This window comes from Ailuropoda melanoleuca, chromosome 7, assembly GCF_002007445.2.
Source record: "Ailuropoda melanoleuca isolate Jingjing chromosome 7, ASM200744v2, whole genome shotgun sequence".
NCBI classification, from domain to species: Eukaryota; Metazoa; Chordata; class Mammalia; order Carnivora; family Ursidae; genus Ailuropoda; species Ailuropoda melanoleuca.
The window spans coordinates 53,071,772-53,096,942 of NC_048224.1; the positions used below are offsets into that span (position 1 = coordinate 53,071,772).

Genomic DNA, 25,171 nt, shown 5'->3' on the forward strand with positions numbered 1-25,171 from the left:
GTCTCTGTTGTAATTACCCAACTTTGCCATCATAGCCCGAAAGCGGCTCTAGAACATATGTAAATGAATGGGTGTGGCTGTATGCTAACAAAATTTGATTTACAAAACAGGCAGAGGGCCACAGTTTGCCATCTCCTGTCTTAGAAAAATCAGTCTTAGAATTTTTCAGTCACGCTCTTGGGATCACAGAGTCAAAGAATCTCGGCGTCTTCGAGTTGAGAGAGCTGTTGGAGGTCCCACTTGAATCCAGCTAACTCACGTCTCCTCCAGAATGCCACCCCTGACGGCTACCATCCCTCAGGTGCCCAGAGCCACCTGAGGAGATAACAGCCCACCAAATAAAAATGACCCTGGGTGAAGCCCCAGTGACACATAGGCCTGGAATCCCAGCTCTGCACACTGACCACATTTCTTAAGTCAGTGAGCAGGCAGAATGTTCCATGTTGGGGTAATTTTATTCCTACCCTTTTCTTTGTATTCTCTTCTATACGAATGCTGTACTCAGAGAAAATGGGCAGATTGTGTGTGTGTGTGTGTGTGTGTGTGTGTGTGCGTGCGCGCGCGCGTGAGATTTGGCCTGGGCCGCAGTCATGCCAGCCAGTGGGGCCCTGCACTATCTCCTTCACCTCCTGGCACCTGCTGGGCCAGAGGAAGGTAGAGGGTGAGAAGAGATGGGTAGCAGACAGGTGGCACTTCATGTTGCCCCTGTACCCCACACCCCCCAAAACTTCCACGTGTGCCTCACTACAGATTTAAGTGTCATTCTAAAGATCCCTGAGATGATGGGTGATTTGTCAAGGCTCTGGCCGAGATTTCCTGCCTCAGAACAGAAGAAATCACACAGGGGGAGATGGGCAGCAAGGCTGGCCCAATGTTTTAAAATGTCCCCAAACACAAAAATCACTTTGGCCAAAATTTAGAGATATAACAAAGAGAAATTATTTCGAATAATGGTGCACAAAGGGCCCGCAACGTTTTTCTTTCTATAAAATGCTTATAAAAGTCATCAAGAACACTGAGCTTAGGTGATTATAAGTCACATGGAGTCATGCCCACCCTCACTACTAATCAAAGAATTATAAATTGAAACAAGAATGGAACTCCATGTCCCATCTCTCATGTTGGCAAAGGTTTTTTTTAATTTTTAAAATTCTATTATTATTTTTTATTTTTTAAGCAACTCTGCACCCAACGTGGGGCTTGAACTCATGATCCAAGACCAAGAGTCGCACGCTGCACCCACTGAGCCAGCCAGGCGCCCCTTCAAAGGTGTTTTGTTTTGTTTTTTAAACAAAATAATAGTCTGGAGAGAGAGCGTCAAAGTGCTCTCCTAAATCAGCAGTGAAAGTGGGAATCATCTTTTGGAAAGTGGGTTGGCAACATGTATCAAAACTTACAGAATATTCATGCATTCTGACCCAGCAATCTCGCTCATGTGGAAGTCTAGCCTAAGAAAACAATCCTATATAAAGAATGCATGGTGATATTTTCTGTGTCTTCATACTGTTGCACAATTGGAAGCAACCTAAATGTCTAACAAGGGAGGTGTTAATTATGGCATATGCCAATATGATGGAATAATTTGTGCTTATTAAAGCGCCATTAAGTACATATGTCAAAGTTCTAAAAATACAGTAAGTGAATATAGCAGGAGACAGACAAGTGCATTGGAGATGATAACACCATATAAGAAATACAGAGAACACATTCCAGAAAGAAACCCACTAGAATGTTGGTAGCCATGGTCTTTGGCCAGGAAGGTTGAGAATTTCTTTCCTAATTTTTCACATTTAAAAAAATCGCAGGTTATTCTTATAGTCAGTACCCTTGCTCCTCAGTCAGGCGGAGATCATACCGTAAGGATCCTGTGTTAAGGGCCCGCCCGGCTCAGCCTGCATTTAGGATTAATGAACGATGACTAGTACCTGTTTATTGAGCGCTTACTGTGTCAGATCTCATTTAACCCTTCCTGCATGGCAGGTATCATTATCAAGCCCATTTCACAGGTGGAAACACTGAGGCTTGCAGAGGGATGGGATTTGTCTCTCTGCCTGGGTCAGGATCCCAAGACTCTTGGCCTAAAGGAAGAACCAGCTCCCCAGGTCCACAGGGGTTCGCTTACCGAGATGAGATCTTTCTTGAGCACCACAGTCATGACGTCTTCCGAGCACTTGGGCTGGATCAGGGACAGGAGCAGCTCCTGGTTGCAGCTCTCCTTGGGAGGGGTGGTCCGGATGGGTGGGGGAGAGGTCTGCAGCCCACCACCTGCTAGGGCAGCAGAGGCCGGCAGGCAAGTCACTGAGCACTCCCCGGGCACCAGGCACCAAGTGCTTCCATAACTAGCTACTTTCACTGACCCGGCCTGCGGATGGGGAAGATGGGGCTCCCGCCGGCCAACGCAAGGGCCGGGTTCACACAGCGGCTCGGTGGTGCTGCACCGCGCCCTGGCCACTGGTCCCAGGAGAGGGCCAGGGAAGGGAAGAGGGTGCTCACCGCAGCTGTGGGCCTGCAGCGAGACGACACTGGCCAGAGGGAGCTCCACGAAGGACGCTACCATGCTGGCGTTGAGTCTCCGGGCCTCCCCCAGCAGGCCTTGAGGTGTATCCGGGAGCACGAAGCCACGGATGTTCTTCTCTGGAAAGATCTTGAAGGAATATTCACCAGTGGTCTAATGACAGAGCAGGGAGCCACAGACACAGTCAGGGGGCACACAGCCCAGCAGGGTTATGCCAGGCCTCAGGGCCACTCTCTCCTTTGCTCCTACAGTCTCCTACCCCTGGGCCACCTCCCCTCATCTACTGGCTCCCGTTTGTCCTTCAGATCAGCTTAGGGTTCCCTTCCTCAGGAATCTTCCCTGACCCTGTAGGCTGGGGTAGGGGCCTTTCCAGGGGATCATGGAAGGCTTCGTGGAAGAGGTACCATCTGGGTGAAGGTCTGAAGGCAGAATAGCTGGTGCACAGAGGAAGGGGGTGCATGTGTAAAGACTCAGGGCCAGGGTGCTCATGCAGGGAGTTTGGGTTTTCTCTCTGGAGAACCTCGGTGAGGCCTGCGTAGCAGGGCTGTCTGGGTCGCGGAGCAAGACTCACCCAGATCTGCATGTTGTGGTTGGCGTCGATGAGCCAGGACACATAGGGTGGACCTTGCAGGATAAGCACAGCGTCGGGATCCCCTGAAGCACAACGCAGCTCCACCTTCACGGTCACCGTGCGGGGCCTGCGGGGAGACAGACCCCGGCGTCAACGCAGCGCGTGAATGCGGGGTTGGGCGGGGCCTGATGGAGACGGGTCCGGAGGGGTCAGGTGGGCGGCAGCCGGCTGCTTTCACCTGGTAACTGCAGGCCGGCCGGAGGGGCGTGGAACTGGGCGGGGCTTGGCCCACAGGGGCGAGTCCCAGGGCTAAGGTGGCGGCAACGACGCTCTTACCTCGCCAGGGATGGGCGGGGCTTTGTGGGGGCGGGGCTTTGTGGGGGCGGGGCGGGCACCCTTACCCGGCCTCGGTGCCTGGCAGGACCCTCACGATGTGTGCTTCCTTGTGGCCAGGCACCCCTTCCAAACGGCAGCCCTGGACAGAGGCGGGGGTGAGCGGGCTCCATTCGAGAGTGTGGCCCATGTCCTTGAGGGGTTCCAGATTGCAGGAGGACGGTGCCCTCGGGGCTGTGGGGACAAGCGCACCTCAGTTCCCTCCCTGAAAAGCCTGGCACTAATACAGAGGCGCGGCCTCACCCACAGTAAAGAGGGGGAGCGTTGGGCAGGATGGAGCAGCAAAGAAGTGGGATGCTGGGAGGACCTGAATTCAAATCTCCCCTCCACCACTTACTGCCAAGTGACTGGGGGCAAGCCCCCTGGCCTGTTTCCTCATCTGTGGACACAGGGTTAGTAAAGGCATGAACCCATGGTGCATGTTAGGGGTGCAGCCCTGTGACCACCAGCACATCTTTCCCAGCATTTACCATGGCCGGAAATTAGGGAATTTATTCATCTGTGTATATATTTACTGCCATCTCCTCGCCAGTGTTGGCTCCAGGACGGCAGGATCTGGGTCTGTCTGCACAGAATCCCCAAATGTCTAGCATAGGACTGAGCACATAGTCGGTGTGCAATAAATAAAAGTGCTGCTTTCTAGGCCAAAAATTACTGTCCCAAGAGAGCACTGATTTGTTACATGTGACCTGCGGCAGATCACATCCCATTATAGAGCCTTAGTGTCCACATCTGAGAAATGGGCCCGAGGAATTCACATTTCTTCAGAGCTGAGTCCTAAGTCCAGAGAGGCTGTGGGGGAGGCTGACCTTGGTCCAGACGGAGGAGGATGCTTTGAGGGTCGTTCAGCTCAGCGATAGATGCAATGGGGCCCTTCGTTTCTGCCCAGTCGAGGAACTGCTTCTTGGTGGTGAAGGGTGGCAGCTGTGTGGTGTTGACTCCTGGGTGCCCTTGGAAGATCAGTTTGGGGTTCTGGGAAGACACAGGGAGGCTCAGGGTGCTGCTCCTGGGCCCCGAGCCCCCTCTGTCCCATTCAGGAGGTTGGGAGGTAATCTGGGGAGGCAGCCGGTTGGCAGAGTGGAGAAGGCAGGGCTGAGAATACTGAGACTGATGGATCTGAAGTCCAGAGCCCCCTCATTAGCCTCCCACCCAGAGCCAGATCTGTCTCATCGCCCTTCCACACCTGCTGCCGGACAGAGACACATCCTTCTTCNGGACAAGATTTCCCCTCCTGCTATATGAACTCCTTTTTTTCTTTTTTTTTTTTTTAAAGATTTTATTTATTTATTTGACAGAGATAGAGACAGCCAGTGAGAGAAGGCACAAGCAGGGGGAGTGGGAGAGGAAGAAGCAGGCTCACAGCAGAGGAGCCTGATGTGGGGCTCGATCCCACAACTCTGGGATCACGCCCTGAGCCGAAGGCAGACGCCCAACCGCTGTGCCACCCAGGTGCCCCCCTCCACAGTCTTACTCATACAACCCACACTTGTGTCATCATGGGTCTGCCCTGCCCACCCCCGCATGGTGCCGGACACATAGTAGGCACTGAGAAATACTGGACTTTCCTGCCGTGTCAGCTTTACCCAAATACCTAGCACACAGCAGATGCTCCCTGCACAAGGGAAGGGAGGAAGGACAGAAAGAACAGATGAATAAATGAAGGAATGAAAGACTAACGGGGATTGTCCCTGTCCTGGGGGATCTTACCATCCAGAAACTTGAAACCACCGAAGACAGAGGATGTTACTTAATAGAAGCAAGGGAACAAGACAGGTCTCTGGATGGACAGGGATGGGAATGTGGGGGGAATCTAGCACCTCACCAGCTCTACTGCCCAGGCCTCAAGGAGAGACCCTGGGGAAGGAAACAGGGAAGACTTCCTGGAAGAGGTGTTCTGTGGAAGTCTAAGGAGTCAGAGGAAGTTGTTGGGGCCCCTGACTCAGAGTTCCTTTGCATTCCATCTTCAAAGCCAGGGTCGTTGCTCTGAAGCAACAGCAGCATAAGGGCTTCAGGCTAGATACTAAGGGGGACTGCCCGGCAGTGGCAGTAGGCAAGATACCATAGAATGGTCCACCTAGAATGGAGCAGGATTTAAACAAGGGGGCAAAGTGACGAGCCCGTGGGTGAGGAACTCAGCCCCCCGGGGTGGAAGAGCTGGGGCAATGCTTTAGAGCAGGAGAAGGTTAGGGACCTTTACACAGTCTGACTCTCAGGGGATGTCATCATCTGTAAAATGGGGGTGTAAGAGGGATTAAAGGCAAGGCATTTGTCAGTCACCTGGTGCTGGGTCAGACACAGAGGCCCAAGATCCAAACCCACTGTGGCCCCTCTGGTGGAGTCCCTGCCCCCTCTTCAGGTGGCTGTAGTACCCCCCCACACACACACAGCTCCTACAGTGCCCCACCCCCATCCCTGAGTATTCTTAGCTCCTGGGAGGAAGGCGTGGCCCAGACGCTGCCAGCACCTGCTGCAACCTTCCTGCCCTGCGGGTGCGTTTCATGTTCGCTGCCTCACCCAGGGCCCGCCAAGGCTCAGATCCCTGCCTTCAGGGCCCAGGAACCGGAAGGGGAAAGGGAAGGCGAGAAGAGGGGAGAGTTAAGTGGGAGGAGACCTGGTAAGCCCTGGCTCTCCATGGGGCCTCGGTTTACCCCCCTGGGAACAGAGGGAAATACCACATGGGGCTGGTCCAGTTCTGCCCTCCTGCTTGGCTTCTGTGGCTCCCTGGGCTTTCACACTGGCTCTGTCTGTCTGTCTCTGCTGTGCCTGCTGTGAGCCTGGATTCTTCGCCCCACCCCCAACATCTCTCCTTCTCTGGGCCTGACTCCCAGGCAGCCCTGGATCTGGGCCTGTCTTCGGTTCCCAGCCCTCCTCCTCCTCCTCTCTCGTCTCTCTGAGTATCTGTCCGTCTGTCTCTCCCACAACAGGCTGGCTCTTCCTAGTTCCCTTTTTCTTTGTGTTTCTCTCCCCCTTGTTAGCTTTGCTGTCAGCCCCCACCCCTGCCCTTTGCTTTCTCTGGCTGTAAAAAGCAGCTGTTCCCATCTGGGGACCACCTCCCAGGGCCTTCCAGTGGGGGAGTCAGTGCCCACAGGCCACCCCACCTCCTCCAGCCCTGGCCCCCCCTTGCTGTGGCTCCCAGCCCATTGACCTCCTCTCTCTGGTGGACGTGCCTGACACTTAAAACTGGAATTTTTGCAAAATATTTTTTTCTCCAATGTAGGCCATGTTCCCTAGAGCAAAGCTTGCAAATTCAACAAAGCATAAAGAGCAAATAAATAAATGTCTCTCCTAATCCCACTTCATCACCATCACTACTACTAAACCATGGTCAGGTTTCCTTTTCCTTTGTACTTAAATATTTTTAAACCTATCGTGTAACTTTTTCAGAGACAGTGACGAGATTACCTTATGGGAAGTTCCGGGATGCAGGTCTGCCACTGGGCAGGTGGGAAGGCCGGCTGTGCAAGACGACTGGATTGGCCAGGGTTGCCCATCAACCTGACTCCCACACCTGGGTTTGGGCTCTTCACCCCAGACCCTGCTGCCTCCTGGGCTCTCTCAGGCAGGGCCCCATGGGATTCACCAGGCAGGGTAATAATGTCAGAGTGAATAAGTCAGAGTGAAAAAGAGAAGCAGGGCTGCCGGGGCAGGAGAGCCTGGCCCCCAGAGACAGAGAGCAGGGGCCTCCCATGGCCAGAGCCTCAGCCCAGGGCGGGAGGTTAGACACTCACGAAGGCCAGGTTGAGTGCGATTCCTGGGGCCTGCAACCGTAAGAGCGTGTTCTTGTTTGCACCGAGGACCAGAAGCACCTCTCGGGGCCGGGTGCCATTTTGCTTGGCCTTCTGGAGAGTTAGCTCCAGCTCTGACAGCTCCTGGGGTGGGGACAGGAGAAAGACACACATACACACAGACCAGTCAGGCCTGCACCAGGATCAGTCGTAAAGACTCCCTCCTCAGCCGCGTCCCCTCCACTCTCCCTGCCCAGCTGGGCTGCCCCTGCCTCCCAGGGCCCAGCACTGGGCCCGGCCGTCGGGAGATGCTCACAAAATATTGGCTGAATGGATGAAGGCAACTGGTCTCATCAAACCCAAAGAGATTTTAAAAAGTTGCGATAAGCCTGAACTTTATCCAGCAGTAGATCAAAGTTTGCGGTTTCTGTGGGGCGCCCACTGTATACCAGGCCTGTGAGCATCTGTGTGACTTGGATGGTACCCTGTGCCCTTTCACTGTTCCTAGGCAGCAGTGTCAAGGCATCAACCCTTCCCGGTTACCCGCATTCCCGTTTGCCTTCCTAAAGTACCGAAACGCCCATATTTTTGTTGATATAATACCATCATTTTGATACAAGACTGTGAACTTGAAATCATCACATCCCGAGAGGCACCTACAGTGTGAAAAGTGTTAGTTTACCATGGGGTATGCATTTAGAACGCCTCCATAACAACAATCACATCCACATCCACGGTAATAACAATCCCTAACCCCTACGTAGTGCTATGTGCCAGGACTGTTCCAGTGCTTTACCTATGGACTCATTTAATCCTCGTAACAACCTTAAGAGGTAGGCACCATTATTCTCACTTAACAGATGGGGAAATGCACAGAGAGGTGAAGTGGTTTGCCCAGGATCACACAGCAGGTATGCATGCAGCTAGAGTGGACCGGACAGGCCTCTGCTCTAAGCACATGGCCCCACCACATTTTTCTACATCTCCTTATTCCCAAGAAGGAAAAGGACACAGCGAACCCCCAAGGCAAAGCTTCTGTTGAAAGAACCACTTCAGGGGCGCCGGTTAAGTAAGTGTCCAAGTCTTGGCTTCGGCTCGGGTTGTGCTGTCAGGGTCATGACATCGAGCCCTGAGTTGGCTCTGTGCTCAGCATGGAGTCTGCTTGAGAGTCTCTCTCCCTCTCCCTCTGACCCTCCCGCCATGCTGTCTCTCAAATAAATAAATAATTTTTTAAAAGATTTTATTTATTTGAGAGGCAGAGAGAGGACGCTTAACCAATGGAGCCACCCAGGAGCCCCAATAAATAAATAAATCTTAAAAAAAAAAAAAGAAAAAAGAAAGAAAGAAAGAAAGAAAGAAAGAAAGAAAGAAAGAAAGAAAGAACGAACGAACGAACCTCAGCTCTGCTCAAAGACTTTCTGAACCAGTGAACAGGCAGGGATAGGCCTCAGGAGCCCCGCCACGGACTCGCGAGGACAAAGATGAATGGAAACATTCCACCGAGCAATGAGCTCCAGCCGCTCTCTGAGGCTGGCAGCCTCTGCGACCAAGATAAAACCTGACCCCCCAAATCTCCTCATACTTATCAGAGAGGAGAGCAGTATTTCAAGATGAAGACATCAGTGGAAAGTTTTAGATCTCACTTGCAATTATCTCCTGGCCATTTCCCCAGCTGATGTCACAGAGCCAGAGAGTGTGTTTCAGCCACTGGAAAAATCTGCCCAGAAATATTTCCGTTAGTCAATAATGACACCATAGTCACTCCTTGTTTGTAACTTTGCTCTTTAAAACAAAAGTGGGAATAATTGATTTCATTTTCAACGTTTTACAAGTAACTTCTTCATTTTAGTGAGCTATTGGCATCGCCAATCTTCGGATCACTATTTTTATGTGAATTTGTAGAATGATAATATATACTCCAAATGTATGTTTTATAAGTTCACATTTTTTTTTAAAGATTTTATTTATTTGACAGAGAGAGAGACACAGTGAGAGAGGGAACACAAGCAGGGGGAGTGGGAGAGGGAGAAGCAGGCTTCCCGCTGAGCAAGGAGCCCGATGCGGGGCTCAATCCCAGGACCCTGGGATCATGACCTGAGCCGAAGGCAGACGCTTAACGACTGAGCCACCAAGGCGCCCCATAAGTTCACATTTTTTATTAGAGTTTTCTAATGGGTTTATAACCTTTTGGTTTTCGAAATATCTATTTAAATCAATTTTTAAAAATATTTATGTATTCTAGGGGTATCTGGCTGCTCAGCCAGAGGAATGTTCAACTCTTGATCTCAGGGCCGTGAGTTCGAGTCCCATGCTGGGTGTAGAGGCTACTTGAATAAATAAACCTTTAAAAAAAATCAATATTTATGCATTCTAAATACTTCAAAAATTAAACACTGGATTTAATATATTTTGGTAAAATATGAAATACAAAGCTAAATGTCAGAACTGACGTTTTGTTCCAGGATTATGATCATTATCTGAAATTTTTATTTAATTCATTAATTTATTTAAAAATTGAAGTATACTCGGCAGACTACTTGAAATTAACCCGAGCAAAGCGAGACCCACCTCGCTGGTGTTGGGAAAGGCCCGGGACAGCCGACCTGCCAGATCCTTGAGAATGAGAATCTTTGAGAGTCTCTGAGAATGGACCTGCCCCCGCCTCCTTACCCTGATTGCGTGTGTACTATTAGCTTGAACAGTCGGATGTGATTGCACAACCCTGCGTATCTACTAAAAACCATTCAATTGTACCCTCTAAATGGGCAAATGTTATCTGGATGAAGCTGTCGGAAAAAAACAACTGAATATCAGTAATTTCACATGGTTCAGCCTAATCCCCGCCTGACCCTGTGCTGAGCGTGTTACGTGGGTTTTCACTGAAGCAGACGCAGGTATCCTCCCATTTTACAGGTGCTGCAATTGAGGCTCAGGGAGGGAAGCCACCAAGGGATCTGCGGGGGGCAAAGTCAGGTGCCAGAGTGGAGCCCACTGCCCCTAGACCTCTGGGCAGCTCTCCTGGACTGTGTCCTCCCTCTCAACCCTGCTGTTCTTCCAGACCGCCCTACAGTTCATCACTGTCCAGCCCCATCTGTGTGTCCTCACCCAGGGGAGTGACCTCTGGGGCCCCATTCGCAGCGAAGAGATGGGCCCCGGGGTTTGGAGGCTGCAGGCCGCAGTGGATAAGGTCCGTTCTCTGCCCTGGGTGGGCATCCACAGGCAGCGAGGGGCGCAGCCACGGAGCTGGCCGGAAAGAGCCCTGTGAACATCTATTCTTGCTGCTGCTGGGTACTGTCCCTGTTCCTCTGTACCTCAGTCCCCCCACTTGGGAGGACAGGGTTGGGAACAGATACCAGGTGGGGCTCTAGATAAAGGAAGTTAAAATGGAGAAGCAGAGGTCAGCGTCGGGTCATGACGCTGGAACTTTGCGGGGACATTTGTCACGACACTCAGCTCTTCACCCACCACTCAGTTGTCACCGTGTCCCTCCTGGTAGAGTTGGCGGCTGGAAAGGGGGTGGGGGCTGAGGCCCAAAAAGGGGCAGCCATGGCGCGGGGGGCACACAGCAAGTGAGCAGTGTGCAAGCTCAGGGAGGGCGGGAAAGCCGGGCCCCCCGGGGGGTCTCTAAGCTCCCGGACCTAGCTGAGGTTACCAGGTTACCAGAAACTCCAGTAGGGTTTCCACAGCAAATATTTCCATCCCATGGCCCTGACTCATCATCACAGTCACTCATACGCACATTGACTTCCCCCTTCCCCCCCGCCCCCTTCCAAAAGGCATCCTGGGAATTCTGGGAGCCCAGCCGAGGTAGGCAGGCCGACTGGCCCCTCACTCCCAGCCCCAACCTGGGCCAACTCAGGCCTACCCCCGCCCCTTCCCTGAGTGGGTGGGCGGGAGACCGAGTTTCTATTTTTGTGCCAGTGTCCCACAGATGCCATTGTTGGCCCAGCGGTTGGTGGCGGGAAGGGGGGATTTCAGTGAGGANGCCCAGAGGCAAAGCAAGGGGTCTGCCTTGCCCCGCCCCCCGCCCCAGCCTCTAAGCTCCAATCTTCCAAAAGGCATCCTGGGAATTCTGGGAGCCCAGCCGAGGTAGGCAGGCCGACTGGCCCCTCACTCCCAGCCCCAACCTGGGCCAACTCAGGCCTACCCCCGCCCCTTCCCTGAGTGGGTGGGCGGGAGACCGAGTTTCTATTTTTGTGCCAGTGTCCCACAGATGCCATTGTTGGCCCAGCGGTTGGTGGCGGGAAGGGGGGATTTCAGTGAGGAGGCCCTGAACACTAGTAGCCACTTATAGAAAGTTGCTTCCAGCAATTCTTTTAGGAGTGGAGCCTTGGGGCTGCCTGCAGCCCCCACCCTCCTAGGGCCAGACTGGAGCCGGCCAGATTGGAGCCAGCCGTCCCTCCGTCCACCCCAGCAGACTCAGATGATACATACTGGCAGGATGGCAGGGGCAAGGGGTCAAAGCCAGACTGACCTGAATTCAAATGTGGGCTCAGTCATTAACCTGCAACCCTGGGCAGTCACTATTCCTCTCTGGGCCTCAGTTTCCTGGTCTGGAAAATCGGCTGAGGGATAGGCCCACTTCACAGACTTGTGAGGACTCAGGGAGATGCTGCCCGCAAGGTGGGGTGTCCGCTGCCCAGCTAAACACACAGCAGACTGGCTCTCACGACCTGTGTGTCCCCCCTCACCCCCTCACCCAGAGGAGTGCCATGGTCTGGGGGCTGGAGAGGTTGGCGTTAAAGGTCGGCAGCAGTTAGCTAGAGCTGGAACATGTTGAAGCCACACCTCACTGTGGCATCCCCTCGCTGGGCCTCAGTTTCCCCATCTGTGTCTGAGGAGTTGGGCTCAGAGATGTTCTAGTATCGTGTGGTCCCTGGATTTTATCCTGCTTCCTGGGGTCTCCGTATTTGGCATCCCAGAGTCATGGTCTCTAGCCAGATGGACACTGAGTGGGCTTCTAGAACCTCCCAGGAGAGACGTGCTGCTTTCTGGGGGCAGCACATGGTCAGCCTGTGTTCTCCCAATCTGAGAGGTCAGTGCTGGGTCCAGGCTGGGCCTTGGGTGCTCGTGAGGGGGCACAGAAGTAGGCGCAAGTCTATCCAGGGGCTTGGAAGAGAACAAGCTAAGACCCCTCAGCAACAACCAGAAATGAACAGCGAGTGCCACCACTACCCCGTGGGGAGGGTCACTCAGCAAACGCTCGTGTGCATGCACAGTTCTCCTTCCTTCCATTATCCATCCATCTACCCAACCACCCGAGAGTGACTTCCAGATTGACCTGAGCTGGACCCTGGGGACACAGCCATGAGAGAGCAGACACCATCCCAGCCCTGCTGGGCCCCCCGATCCGTCGTGCCCTTCCCCCAAACCTGCCCCTCGTATCTGCAAAGCCTGGGATAAGAATACAAATGGCAGCCCCTGGTTCCCAGCCCGCCTTTTCTTTTCACCTCCTTCTCTTCATGACTACAGATGTGGGCAGCCCAGCCCAAATGCCCAAGCTCCGCCATGCCCGCCCCCTTACACAGAGCCACCTCTCCCAGAAGCCATGCAGTGCCCCCTCTAGAGGATGGGACGAGAAAGAGCCCCACGTGGCCTTGGGAGGAGACTCCGCACAAAGGGGCAGGGAATTCTGGAGTCCAGGGACCCAGGGCATGGACTCGGGGGAGGGGGGCATGTCTCTCTGGCCCTGCAGATACCCTATCCTGGGGTGGAGGGGGTGCAACTGGAAGAGGCCCAGAGAAGGCCATTAATTGTAGGGCCTGAACAGGGGCCCCCACTGCCCAGCTCTGAGAGCAACACTGCCTTCCACGGCCCTTCACAGCCTCCTAGGACAGTCTGGGGGAGCCCCGGGCCCCCTCCCACTCTCCTTCTCTGCCTGAGCAGCCTTGCCTGCCCCTCTGGTCAGGAATGAGTCAATGCCAGATCCTGGCAGCTTCCTTCTGCTTGGGGGTGGGTGGGGTATCCTCGGCTCCCCGGGGTTTGACCAGAAGTAGGGTGAATCAGCGGCTGCCCCAGCTCTGGGGTTTGTGAGGATGGCAGCAGATCCGTGCAGTCTGTCTGACGGGAATCGCTGAGACACCAGGCCGGTTTCCTGTCTCCGCGGGTCAGGATGTGACCCTGGGCCCCCTCCCGGAATCCAGGCTCCGGCCTGCCCTTCGGGGACCCAGGGAGATAGAGCCCCTGCCCAACGGCCCCCTCGTCTGTCTGCCACGGACCTCTCTTCCCCGAGCCTCTTGGCTGCCGCAGCTCATCTGCACCCCGCCCCCCGAAATCTGATTACGCAGGGTGGCCGGGAAAGCCGTTTCCGCGTGCCAGGGTTTGAAGACGGCGGCCGTAGGTCAGGAGGGCTGGGGCTGGTTGCTGAGACAGCTGCCACCCACGCACGCTGCCAGCTCAGGTTTCTGGCCCCAGGCCTTTGCTTGTGCGATGCCCTCTGCCCAGAATGCCCTTCAGCCCCCTCTCTGTCTGCCTAGATACCGAGAGCCTTTCACTAATGCTCCTTTCCCCCCACAGCCCTGTGTGCCCTCCATTGCCAATCCCATCGCTCAGGACCGGGGCCACAGATGTCCACCTCTGCTCGGAAGTGGCTCAAGGGCAGAGGTCGGGTCTGCTTTCTCTCTGCCCCGTCAATGCCCAGCACAGGCTGGGCACCGAGCAGGCACCTGGCAAGGGCTGTTGGTGGGGGTGGGGGGATGTCAGGCTCTGGCCCCGATTCCTGGGGGCTACCTGGAGAGGAAGGTGCCTTCCCTGTCACAGCGTAGGGGCTGGGAGGATCATGGGCCCTTGGGGCAGGGAGACCAGGAGCCCCTGGTTGGGAGGCCCAGCTCCATCGGGCCGGGTCTCGATTGCCCCCTCTGAAAAGAGATTCACAGCCCCTGCCTCTGCTACCTGGTAGCAATACCTTGGGGATCGAATTAGTGGACTGACGTGAAGATGTTCTGGAAACTGGAGGCTGTCCAGCAAGAGGAGGGTATTCACAGGTGAGACCCGGAGCCCAAAGATAATAACATATAATAACAAAGATGTTGCTGCTATATTATAATATATATGGCTGTATGGATAATAACACATGAATGACAACAAACAGAGCTGTTACAGGCTGAGCAGTCACTCTGGGCAGTCCTGCCCTCAATATTTGCCGGCTCTACCCCCACTGGATCCTTGCAAAGCCCCCGTGAGGGAGGTACTATTATCGTCCCCACATTTCCCATGGAAAGCCAAGGCCTAGAGAGGTGGCCCAAGGTCCTACGGCTGTAAGGTGGGAAGGCAGAGTTCAGTCTGCAGACCGTCGGGCTCCGGAGCCCGAGTTTGGAACCTGCTGTATCAAGGCCGCCGAGCAGTGCAGTCCTGCACTCATGCATTCAGCAAACGGTTATTTGCTATCTGCCAGGCCCTGAGCCAGATTCTGATACTCTGTGATTCTTTGCTGAGTCCCTGAGCTCAAGACGTGTGTGTGTGTGGAAGAGTGAGGGGAAGGAGCCCCCTTTGTGTGCCAGGCACTCTATGAAGGGCTGGTCTGTGACATAGCCAAGGCTGGAACCCCAGTCTCCTGAACCCCAGCTCTACCACCCCCACAAACAGATGTGCCTGACAGGCCTGGGGCTCGCAGCCTGGCTTCTTGGATTAAGAGCCAGATGCTCCAGAAGAGGCAGAGAGCGAAGGGGGGAGGGGTCTGTTGTCATGCGCTCTAGGATGACACGAGTCACACTAGCATCCTACCATGACCCTAAAAACCCCACAGTGACTCTCACTGTCTGCAGGAGAAAGACCAAACTCCGTAAAATGGTGATAGGGCCTTTGCATCTCCCCAGCCTTGCGCCAAGGTGAACTATAAGCTCCCGCCACGGTGAACCACATCTTGACCCCGACCACGGTCCACTGTGGTTCACTCTGTCCTCAGCTCTTCTCTACCACCTCCTTCACTCCTGGCCATCCTCGTGGTGTTGTTTCCTCCAGGAAGCCCTGTCTAATCCCACAGCAGCCACAGAACCCCTGCCCTGTGCTCTCCAAGAGAGCACCCATCACCCAGATTCTGGCTGGCTGTCTACACGTCTGTTTCCCCCCGACCTGGGCACTTGGCAGGGGGCTTTTCTCGGACTCTGGCCAGTTGCTGAGTGATTACAGTGGAGGGGGATCCCAGTCACCCAGAGACGTGGTCATCAGAACAAGCAAAATGAACTTAAGGAGGGCAATCTCATGTTCCATATCATTACCAAACTTGAAAAAAATTACAATGGCTTTGGAAACCATATAACGTGTGTCTGGCACTATCTCAGTTTGGGGATTATCGAGGCCCACAGTCCTGGCGGCAGGCAGGGCGGTGGGGAGCAGGCCCCCCCCGATATTGGTGGTCTGGGCACCGTCTTATCATCACACAAACGCAGGGCAACTCAACAGTTTCAGGAGCAGCCTGGCCACAAGTTTACTGAGCTGACACCACTAAATCGCTATCAGGACCTAAGGCCGCACAGCCCGCTGTGGCCACCAGCCCAAGCAGGCCAGATGCTGCCTGAACACAGACCTGCTGGCGAGCCAGGGGACCGCTTAGCTGTAGGTCTCCCAGAATCTAGTGCGGACTCTGGCCTTGGGCGTGTAGCTTCACCAGTTTAGGCCTGCCTCAGTTTCCTCCTTCAAAAAGTGGGAGTCATACCAGACTCTCACAGATAGGCCCTTGGGAGGCTTCGTACATGGAGGATGTTGACCCCCATTCCTGGCTCTCAGTAGGCCTCTAGCCGTACCTAGCACATCGTGAGCCTGCCCAGAACCTAGCACAGAGCAAGCAGTCCCTAAGTGTGTTATTATCATTAGGAGGCCTTAGGCTAATGCTGGACCTCCGTAGGGACAGTGGTCTCCAAGGTGGCATCAGTGGATTCCAATCTCTGGGTTGCCTGGCCAGGTCACTGATGTTCAGTGGGGGACACTGCAGGGAGGGAGATTTTGGGCTCAACGGAGGGAGGAAGCATTTGCTCAAAACCCAAGCTCAGAGGGGAGCCCAGTCAGCCGAGAAGCAGCAAGCTCCCCATCCCTGTAGGTGAGAGCTTGTCTGGTCTGTTCCACTGCCCACCTGGCTTTTCTCCAGCCCCTGGCCACACCCAGCCCCTCCCACCTGGGACTTGTGGCATCCAGAAGACCTCCGGGACACTGGCCCCAGAAACGCCATCCCTTACTGGCCCTGTGAGATGCCCACATCTCCCTCCTGTCGGGGGTCCTGGTGAAAACGCGGCCGGCTGCTCCAAGCCAGCCACAGGGAAGGCTCCCCTCATCCCATAGGCCCTGGGCCTTTCTCTGGGACCCCGACCCCAACCCTGCCACCAGGCACTCACCCTTGAGGATTCCAGGAAGAGAATGTGAACTTCAACGGTGGCATTGGGGACCTGAGCCACGCAGCCCTCAGAAACCTGGCTTGTAATGTATGTCACCTCGGCGTCCACAGGCTGTAGGTCACAATGGACTGTTTCTGCAAGACCTGTTGGGAAAGCACAGCCGGAGAGAACACCAGGTGAGAGGTGGGGACAGTCACACCCATGCTCCGAATGCCTAGGCCTTGGCCCTGGCTCAGAGCCTTCTGCATTCCCGTAGCGACTATACAAGGTGGATATCATTATATCCATTCCACAGATGTAGAAACTAAGGCTTAGGAAGGAAAAGCTTCTTGCCTGAGGTCATAGTGCGACTAAGAGTAGGGTTGACAGAATAAATGCAGGATACCCGGTTTAATTTGAATAAATAAAAAAAATGATGAATTTTTAAAAGTATAAGTATATCCTGACTATTGCATGGGACGTATTTATATTGAAATTTTTTTCACTGTTTATCTGACACTCAAATTTAACTGGGCATCCTATATTTTTATTTGCTACATCCAGCAACCCTAGCTGTGGGGCTGGGCTCGCGGGTGCCCACACCCAAGCCTCTGGGCCCGTTCACTCTGAAGGGAGACGACAGCTAAGACCGGGAGAGGAAAACTTCCCCTCCTGCGTCTCGAGGAGGCTGGAAGGAATGGGGCCAAGGAGGGTTGAGAGTCTCCTGGCCCCAAGGGAGGGAGCAAGGCAGAAGGGTGGCCCGGGTTCAGAGGGCGGCTGTGGGAGGAGGCCTGGGCCACGGAGCCTGCTCCTGGGCTGCCCGGAAACACAGGTCCTGAGGGAAGGGAATGGAATTTCACCCTGACCCAGCAGAGGAGGAAGAGGAAATGAGGCCCCTACACCTCGTCCCAAGGAATGTGCCGAGGAAGGGGGGGCTCCGGAGGAGGGAAGGAGGACAGAGAAGGGGAGACTGTTTGGAAGTTTGTGTCTCCATCTTGTCGCGCTCACTTCCTGTTTTCTTGGAGATCAAAGATGGGCGCGGAGGGGCTGGCTGCACGTCCAGCCGTCGCCAGCTCAGAGGAGGGGGTTAGGGAGGCTTCTTCTGAATCCCAGGCTATCGGGCTGTCTTTTTCCTAAGCCAGCCTTGCTGGGCTCAGAAGCCCCAGAGGTCAGAGAAGGACTCAAGATGGCCGTCCCTGGCCACGCCACCTGCCAGCAGCACCTTGGGAGGGATAAGCTCAGGACAAGGACGTTTGGCGACTATGGGCCTTGTAAGTCCTTGCCCCAGCCCTGTCCTGTGTGGGAGGGTCACAGTGTAAGTGTCATATGGCATTTTGATTCAAGGCAAGGTCCCTGGAGCCAGGCCGGCCTGGGTTTGAATCTCAGGCCCGCACTTACTGTCCATGTGCCTTGGTGAACGATTTCACCACTTGGGCTTCAGTTTCCTCATCTGTGAAAGGACAGTTGGAACCCACAGAACCCACAGAGGTTGTTGGGAGGACACCATGAGAACAGGCCATATGGCAGTTCTTTGGGTTATAATTATTTGATTGACTTCAGTCACTGAAGAATGGACTGTCTTAGGGGTAGGGGTGAAGTGGTGGGACAGGGCAGTCTGCAGGTGGGGGACCTCTGACAGGGAGGTCACTGGTGTCCCAGGCCAGCAGACCCCCTCATCCCAGCAGACGCAAGAGCTGACATCGTCTCCTGCTGTCCCACCCACTGGTAACCCACTAAGCCCCTCAATGCTCCCCACCATCTCTCTCCCTCTCCCTATCAGTGAACACAGACTTTCTGGCTGCTACCTGGTCCAAACCTTTCCTATACAGATGGGGAGACTGAGGCCCGGAGAGGCGGGATTGCCAAAGTCACACAGCATATGGCTGACTGGGCTGGGCCTCAGACCCTCCTCTCTCCATGTGACCCGGGGTCTGGCCTACAGATTAACGCAGTGCCTTCCTCCTTTCCTTCGGACTTTCCCTGCCCCCTCCCCAGACTTCCAGGAACCCCAGTTCCTCCTGGATTGCCTGGGCCGCCCGAGGCCACCTCCTCCATGCCGTCAGCGGGAGAGGCCACAGGCCTGGCCATTATGTAATGATCAGATAACCGGCCAGGCTGGGAGATCAGATAAGAGGTCCATTTATTTTGGGGCCTTTTCGAATCCTGGCTGCCCCCACCCCGCAGACGAGAATGGGGAGACAGGAGGGAGTATGACGCCCGGGCCTGTCTCCCGGAGCCGGAGGCGGGCCCAGACAGAGCTGAAAACAATCCCCTGGCACCAAGGGAAACGCCAGGACCTCCCGGGACCCGGGTTGGAGGAGGCGCCGCTAGGGGCCTGGGTGACCTGGCCCCGAGCAAGAGACCCAGGAGCCACCTCCCCACCTCTGTCCCCTTCCTCCTCCGCCCCCACCCAGGAGCACAGAGCCACCTCGGGGCTTTCTGCCTGGTCACCCCAGCACCTTGAAAGGCCATAGAGAATAATGGTCAAGGAAAGCAACTCCAGAGTCAGGTGGCCTGGGTCAAGTCCCAGCTCTACCCCTCAAAACAATGGTCACCTTGAGCAAAAGCCTAACTTCTCTGAGCCTCAGTTTCCCCATTAGCAAAACAGCTTCCATCACACTTACTGAGAGCCGGGTGCTGTTTCGAGGCTTTACACGAGTTCACTCATGTGATCCTTGCGGCAGCCCTACAGGTGGGTACTGTTATTGTAACCATTTAATGCCTGGGGAAGCAAGATCCACGAGGTACGAGAATTTGCCCGAGGTTGCCCAGCTATTACGTACCAGGGTCTGTATTTGCACCCGGGCGGTCTGGCTCTGGAGCACAGCTGTGTGTAAGCCTGATACCCAGTAAGGGTTCTGAACACAGTGATTCTCATTACTTCCTAATACCAGCGCAGAACCTTTCCCATGGGCTTTCTCTGCTTTTTCTCTTCTTCAATCGCCCAGCTATCCATCCACCCTTTGCTCCTTTCAGGCTCCCGTTATAGCCTCCCAGATGTCCCAGCTTCCAGCTCAGCCACCCCAGAGAAGCCTCAAGGCTCCCTTCTCTAGTCTTCCCTGCGGCTACTCAGTGCCCGCAGCATCAAGTCCACACTCCACCACCTAACATGGAATTAAAAAGTACAGGGATCTGGGGCGCCTGGGTGGCTCAGTTGGTTAAGCGTCTGCCTTTGGCTCAGGTCATGATCCCAGGGTCCTGGGATCGAGCCCCGCTCTGGGCTCTTTGCTCGGTGGGAGCCTGCTTCTCTCTCTCCCTCTGCCTCTCCCCCTGCTTGTGCTCTCTCAAATAAAGGGGGGGCAATGATCTGATGGATGCCAAGTTTCAGGTCCTGATTCTGCCACCTGCCAGCTTCCTTTCCGTGCCTCAGCGTTCGTATCTGTACCACGGGGAGGATGGCAATCACAATAGCTTCCTCACCGAGTTGCTGCGAACGTTGGTCAGAGGACACCTGTGTCACGTCCTGCAGGCTCGTGCTGCACAAGGAGGCTCAGAACTGGCCACTGCTCTCATGGGAACTCACGCCCACTGTGTGGGGGGGGTGACCTCTTCCTCCAAACACACCTCATGGCCCGCAGCTGCCCTGCTCTCTCCCAGACCAATGGTCTTCCTTTACTTGACCTTTTGGTCAACTTCTGTTCAACCTTCAAAGCCCTGTTGTGGAAGTCTTCTCGTTGGGACTGGTCCAGCGGCACTCCAGCTGGGAGGGCCAGGGTCGGGGCAAGAAGGGGACCAACTCTCATCTCCCCTCTGGCAGTATGGTGCGGTGGTCCGACCCAGGGCACCAGCCCTGGCTGCTCACCTCCGGGAAGTTACTTGGGCAAATTTCCTCACCTGTCTGTGCCCCAGGGTCCTCCGCTGTGACATGGGGGAGACGGGTGTGTCTGCTTCACTGGGCTCTTGTGAACTTAAGTCTGATGGTACAAATCAGGTTTAGAGTGGCGTGTGGCAGAAAGTGGGTGCCAAATCAATGTCAGTGGGGACATTTGTCTCTTTACCCCTGTCCCTGTCCCAGCTATGAAGTCAGCTCAGCCCTGGACATTGGTCTCCTTCAGCATCCAGGGCTGATGTCCCCAGACTGGGGCTGGAGCTGGGTCTTAGTGTCACTCTCCGTCTGGCTGAGATGAGAATCTCAACGGTCATGTCCCCACCGTCCCCAGGGGCTCCTCCTCTCCTGGCTCAAGTCCCCACCGTCCCAGGGGCTCCTCCTCTCCTGGCTCATGTCCCCACCGTCCCCAGGGGCTCCTCCTCTCCTGGCTCACACAGTTCCTCTTTTACCTCCTGGCAAATGGGATGCTTTCCCGAAGCGCGGTCTCTGTCCAGTGTCACTCGCCCCCTCTCTGGAGAGGCCCAGATCCCCACGCCGGTGGTAGGCAGCACAGGGCTCCAAGTCCCGCCTCTGCCCCCTCCTCCAGCGAAGGCTTGTCCACACTTTGGAAACACTCTTTGATCCCAGCCACCCAATATGGGCCTCAAATCCCAGCACCCCCACTTCTGGGACTCTATCCAAGTGAAATACTCCAAAATACAGGAAGAGGTGCAAGTACCAAAAACGTTCTCGGTGCTGGTATTTATAACTAGCCTCGACGGGGAAAATACCTAAATATTCGGCAACAAGGGATTCGTTAGACAAATGACGGGATGGCACATCTAAGGGAAAGAAAATTCCAGAACCACAATGGGATGGTTATGGAGTCTACATGACGAATCTAGACACCATCTGGGTCATAAGAAGGGTACCCAAGACTCCCAAATGTTGATCATTTGCATTAAAGTTACCTTAAAGAGCTAGAAAAAAAACTAGTAGGCAGCCCACCTAACAATGCCTGTATGAATGAAGGAACTTGGGAAGTGATTTTCCCCCCTTATCTGTTTTCTTTGAAGAGTAGACTGAAGTGACTATATAATTAAATTGCTCTTTAAGAATCTACATGTTTGGGGGCGCCTGGGTGGCACAGCGGTTGAGCGTCTGCCTTTGGCTCTGGGCATGATCCTGGCGTTCTGGGATCGAGCCCCACTCCTGGCTCCTCTGCTAGGAGCCTGCTTCTTCCTCTCCCACTCCCCCTGCTTGTGTTCCCTCTCTCGCTGGCTGTCTCTAATAAATAAATAAAATCTTTAAAAAAGAAATTAAAAATCTACATGTTTGCTCTTAAAAAAAAAAAAATCCCAGTGTGGCGAAAAAGTGTCTTAGAGACAATTCCCTAGGGAGGGAGAAAGCTTGCGCTGGAGAGCAGGGATGTGGAGATCGACCCTATGCGTACCGTGCACTGTTACTATTTCACCCTGACAGTGATGGACTCGCTGCTGTTCGAGCACCTCACACGCGTCCCAGACATCCGTCCACAGTAGCGTAGATACAAATTCAACTTTTTCTTGGTTCCGGCCGTATGGTATTTCGCTGAATAACTCATTTGCCAGGGCCCAGACTAATGGACATTTGGGTGGTTTCCACATGGGTTTTTGTTACAGGCACCTATGGACCATACGGACGTTTACAGAGTTGGGCAATAACCCCAAAGGGCTGAAGGTTGAGCTGGTACACAAGTTAGGGTTTTGAGAAATTCTGCCAAGCTGGGTTCCCAGAAGCCTGGACCCTTCCTTGGACCTATTTTGGACCCATTTTTACTGGCCTGATTGAGGATGCCTAGGTCACTCCTACCCCACCCCCCAGCGTGGAGATCTGGGTTCCACACCCTGCCCCGGGCCTCTATCTACCCTCTATGGGCCTCAGTTTCCCAGACTGTCAAAAAGTTGAGCTGGGTGGTTTGGAATGTCCCTGAACCCTGTGATCACTGGGGGACTGGTACCTGCTCCCAGGAGCAGATTGACAAATTATCAGTTTTTTCCAACTGGCTATTAAACACAGCCATTATTAAAGATTAACTTTTGGGGGGCGTCTGGGTGGCACAGTTGTTAAGCGTCTGCCTTCAGCTCAGGGCGTGATCCTGGCGTTCTGGGATCAAGCCCCACATCAGGCTCCTCCGCTGGGAGCCTGCTTCTTCCTCTCCCACTCCCCCTGCTGTGTTCCCTCTCTCGCTGGCTGTCTCTGTCTAATAAATCAATCAATCAATCAATCTTTAAAAAAAAATTAAATTTTGGGCGGCACCCGGGTGGCTCAGGTCTGCCTTTGGCTCAGGTCATGATCCTACAGTCCTGGGATCGAGCCCCATGTGGGGCTCCCTGCTCAGCAGGGAGTCTGCTTCTCCCTCTCCCTCTGCCCCTTCCCCCGCCCCCCACCCCACTCATTCTTGTTCTCTCTCTCAAATAATAACATCTTAAAAAAAAATTAAATTTGGGGGCACCTGGCTGGCTGAGTCCGTGGAGTGTATGTATGATCTAGACTCTTGGTCTCAGAGTTGTAGGTTCGAGCCCCACATTGGGTGTAGAGTATTATTTAAAGATAAAATCTTTAAAATATTAAATTTTATAAGCTTAAAAATAAGTTGTATTTTTAAAATGGTAATAAATATCAAAACTCATTACTTCCTAATTATTTTGCTCCATTTTACTATCACCTATGCTCTTGAGGTCAGAGGTCTGTGGCACGTGGGTGGTAAAAATACCGGACGAAGGTACTGGGCCCCCTCCATCCCAACTGCAAGCTTGGTGAGTTGGTAGCTTGAAATCAGCCACGTGGGAGCATTTACACCGTGGGCATGAACAGATGCCAGCCCCAGCACTCTCCACCCCTGATGCTCGGTATTTGCCAACACACCACTGCCTTCCATCCTCATAAAACCAGACCCAAACATCTACACGGATCTTTCTCTGATGATGACGAAGACGACAGTGCTATCAAGCTAGAAATGTGGGGGAGGCGGGAGAAAGGCAGGGCCGCCTGGAGGCCCATCGTGGAGCTCAGGTAGGCTTCTGTCTGAGCTGTGTGAACTTGGTAGGTCACAGCCTCCACTTCCTCGCCTGTAAAATGGGGAGATAAAGGCAGCCATCTTGCAGGGTTGCCGGGAGCTATAGGGGCGCGCATATTACATGTGGTTAGGAGCCACAAGCCTAGGGTCAAATCTGTGCTGGGTCACTCAGTGTCTCCGACAGTTTCCTGTGCTCAGCGAGGCAGTGGTAGGGGTTTGGAGGCCAAGGACTAAAGGCTTTAAATTGCCACGAGGTGGGATCAGGTGGGGAGGTGGCCGCTGCTGCCCTCTTCCCTTATGTTCTCCCCCTGCCCCAAGCCCAGATCCTTTAGGGTGTTTTTGGATGTGCCGTGGATGAAGGGGTGCCCATCGGACTGTCCTGTGGCTTTAGGTGGCTGAGGGGTGGACCAGCAAGGCCCACATGAGCGGGGCGAAGGGCTGGGAGTCCCCAGCTCCACACGGCCTCTCATCGGCTCAGTTTCCGAAGGCCGCAGAGCCAGGACCGCCTGGAAAAGGCCCCAGCCTGAGGAGCCCCTGCAGAACCCTTAGTCTGGGCCTGTGTCCCTACCCTGCCGCATTTTGAGGAAGAGAGGGTAAGTAGAGGCAGAGGGAGATCGCTAAGTTCAAGAGCGTTCTGGTGCCGCTCACAGGCCCTGGGGAGGCGAGACACAGGAATCTAAAGCGAATCGTAAAGCCGCAGCAACAACACAGAACCCGCCAGCTGCTCCGGAGCGCTCTCTACAAGCATGGCCTCACCGCTGCCCGCCCCCACCCCAACAAGCCCAGAGGAGTTCTGTGCCCATCCCGGCTTTGCTCAGAGGCCCAAAGGCAGTCCCCCAACATCGCACCATGAGGAAGTATCCATGTGATATTTAAACCAAGAGTCCCAGTGCTGTGAATCCACACGCCCACCTTCCCACAGGTTCCTCAGATGGGAATCTTAAGGCCCAGAGAGGGCAGGAGACCCTCCCAGGCCTGCACAGCACTCTGGGACCTGGGCTTTCTGGGGAGAAACGAGACATAGCTGGGAGGGCGGAGGGCAGAGGCCAGAGGCCGCGGTTAAGGCAAATAACTCATTCCCGTTTGCTTGAGATGTTTAGGGCTGAAAGTTCTTTGTCTTGCCAAACTGGGATGGTCGGTCACCCTATGGTGTCCACCTTGGGCTGTCCAAACTCCCCTGGGACAGCCCCACTGGGCATGAGGTTGGGACCAGGGGGGAGGCCCCGGGAACACCTGGGGCCGAGTCTCCCCACCCGGAGTCCCTGGACACCTACTTGTGGGCCTGAGGCAGCAGACAGCCAGCAGCAGGGCAACGACCGGGGGAAGCGTGCCGCGGTCCATGCTGTCCACCAGGGGGTCCGTGCGCTGGGCCTTATCCGGTGTCCAGGGGCAGGGCTGCGGGCGGGCGTGGGGGCCGGCGTGGGCGCGAGCAGGGACCCAAGGGGAACAGGCGGCCGGAGCGACGGCGTCCCCGCTCCAGCCTTCTGGGGTGGCGGCCGAGGGGTCAGGAGAAGTGGGCACGGGGCTGCAGGGCCGGGCTGGGTGTCGCTGGCAGGAGGGTGAGCGGGGAGGGGGTGCTGGGTTCCTGCAGACGGCAACGGCGGCAGCAGTCCCGGCCTGGGGTTGCAGCTGGAGGCAGGGGTATGACCAACAGCGGTGGGGAGCTCCCGGCTCATCCAGCCTGGCCCCGGGGAGGCAGGAAATGCGCTTCCTTAGAGAAGGGGCCGGGCCAGGCTGCCTGCCAGGCGGGGAGAGGAAGTGCCACGGGCTTTGTCGCTGGGTGGGGGGCCCTGGGG

General features: G+C 54.8%; 1 protein-coding gene across 5 annotated transcripts in view; it reads right to left on the reverse strand.

Annotated features, from left to right (window-relative positions):
• Positions 1-25,093, reverse strand: part of ENG (endoglin) — a 31,595-nt gene extending 6,502 nt beyond the window's left edge. For 2 of the 5 annotated variants that reach the window (XM_034664575.1, XM_034664573.1), the window contains exons 1-8: positions 24,650-25,093; positions 16,531-16,673; positions 7,208-7,348; positions 4,289-4,451; positions 3,488-3,653; positions 3,087-3,213; positions 2,494-2,668; positions 2,123-2,268 (exon numbers count right to left, since the gene is read on the reverse strand). In XM_034664575.1, coding sequence (XP_034520466.1) covers positions 2,123-2,268; positions 2,494-2,668; positions 3,087-3,213; positions 3,488-3,653; positions 4,289-4,451; positions 7,208-7,348; positions 16,531-16,673; positions 24,650-24,716 — 1,128 coding nt within the window. In that variant the 5' untranslated portion in view covers positions 24,717-25,093. The remainder of the gene's footprint in view (positions 1-2,122; positions 2,269-2,493; positions 2,669-3,086; positions 3,214-3,487; positions 3,654-4,288; positions 4,452-7,207; positions 7,349-16,530; positions 16,674-24,649) is intronic. The other 3 variants (XM_002915176.4, XM_034664574.1, XM_011219640.3) reach the window with 2 other exon arrangements.
• Positions 25,094-25,171: the final 78 nt, after the last annotated feature.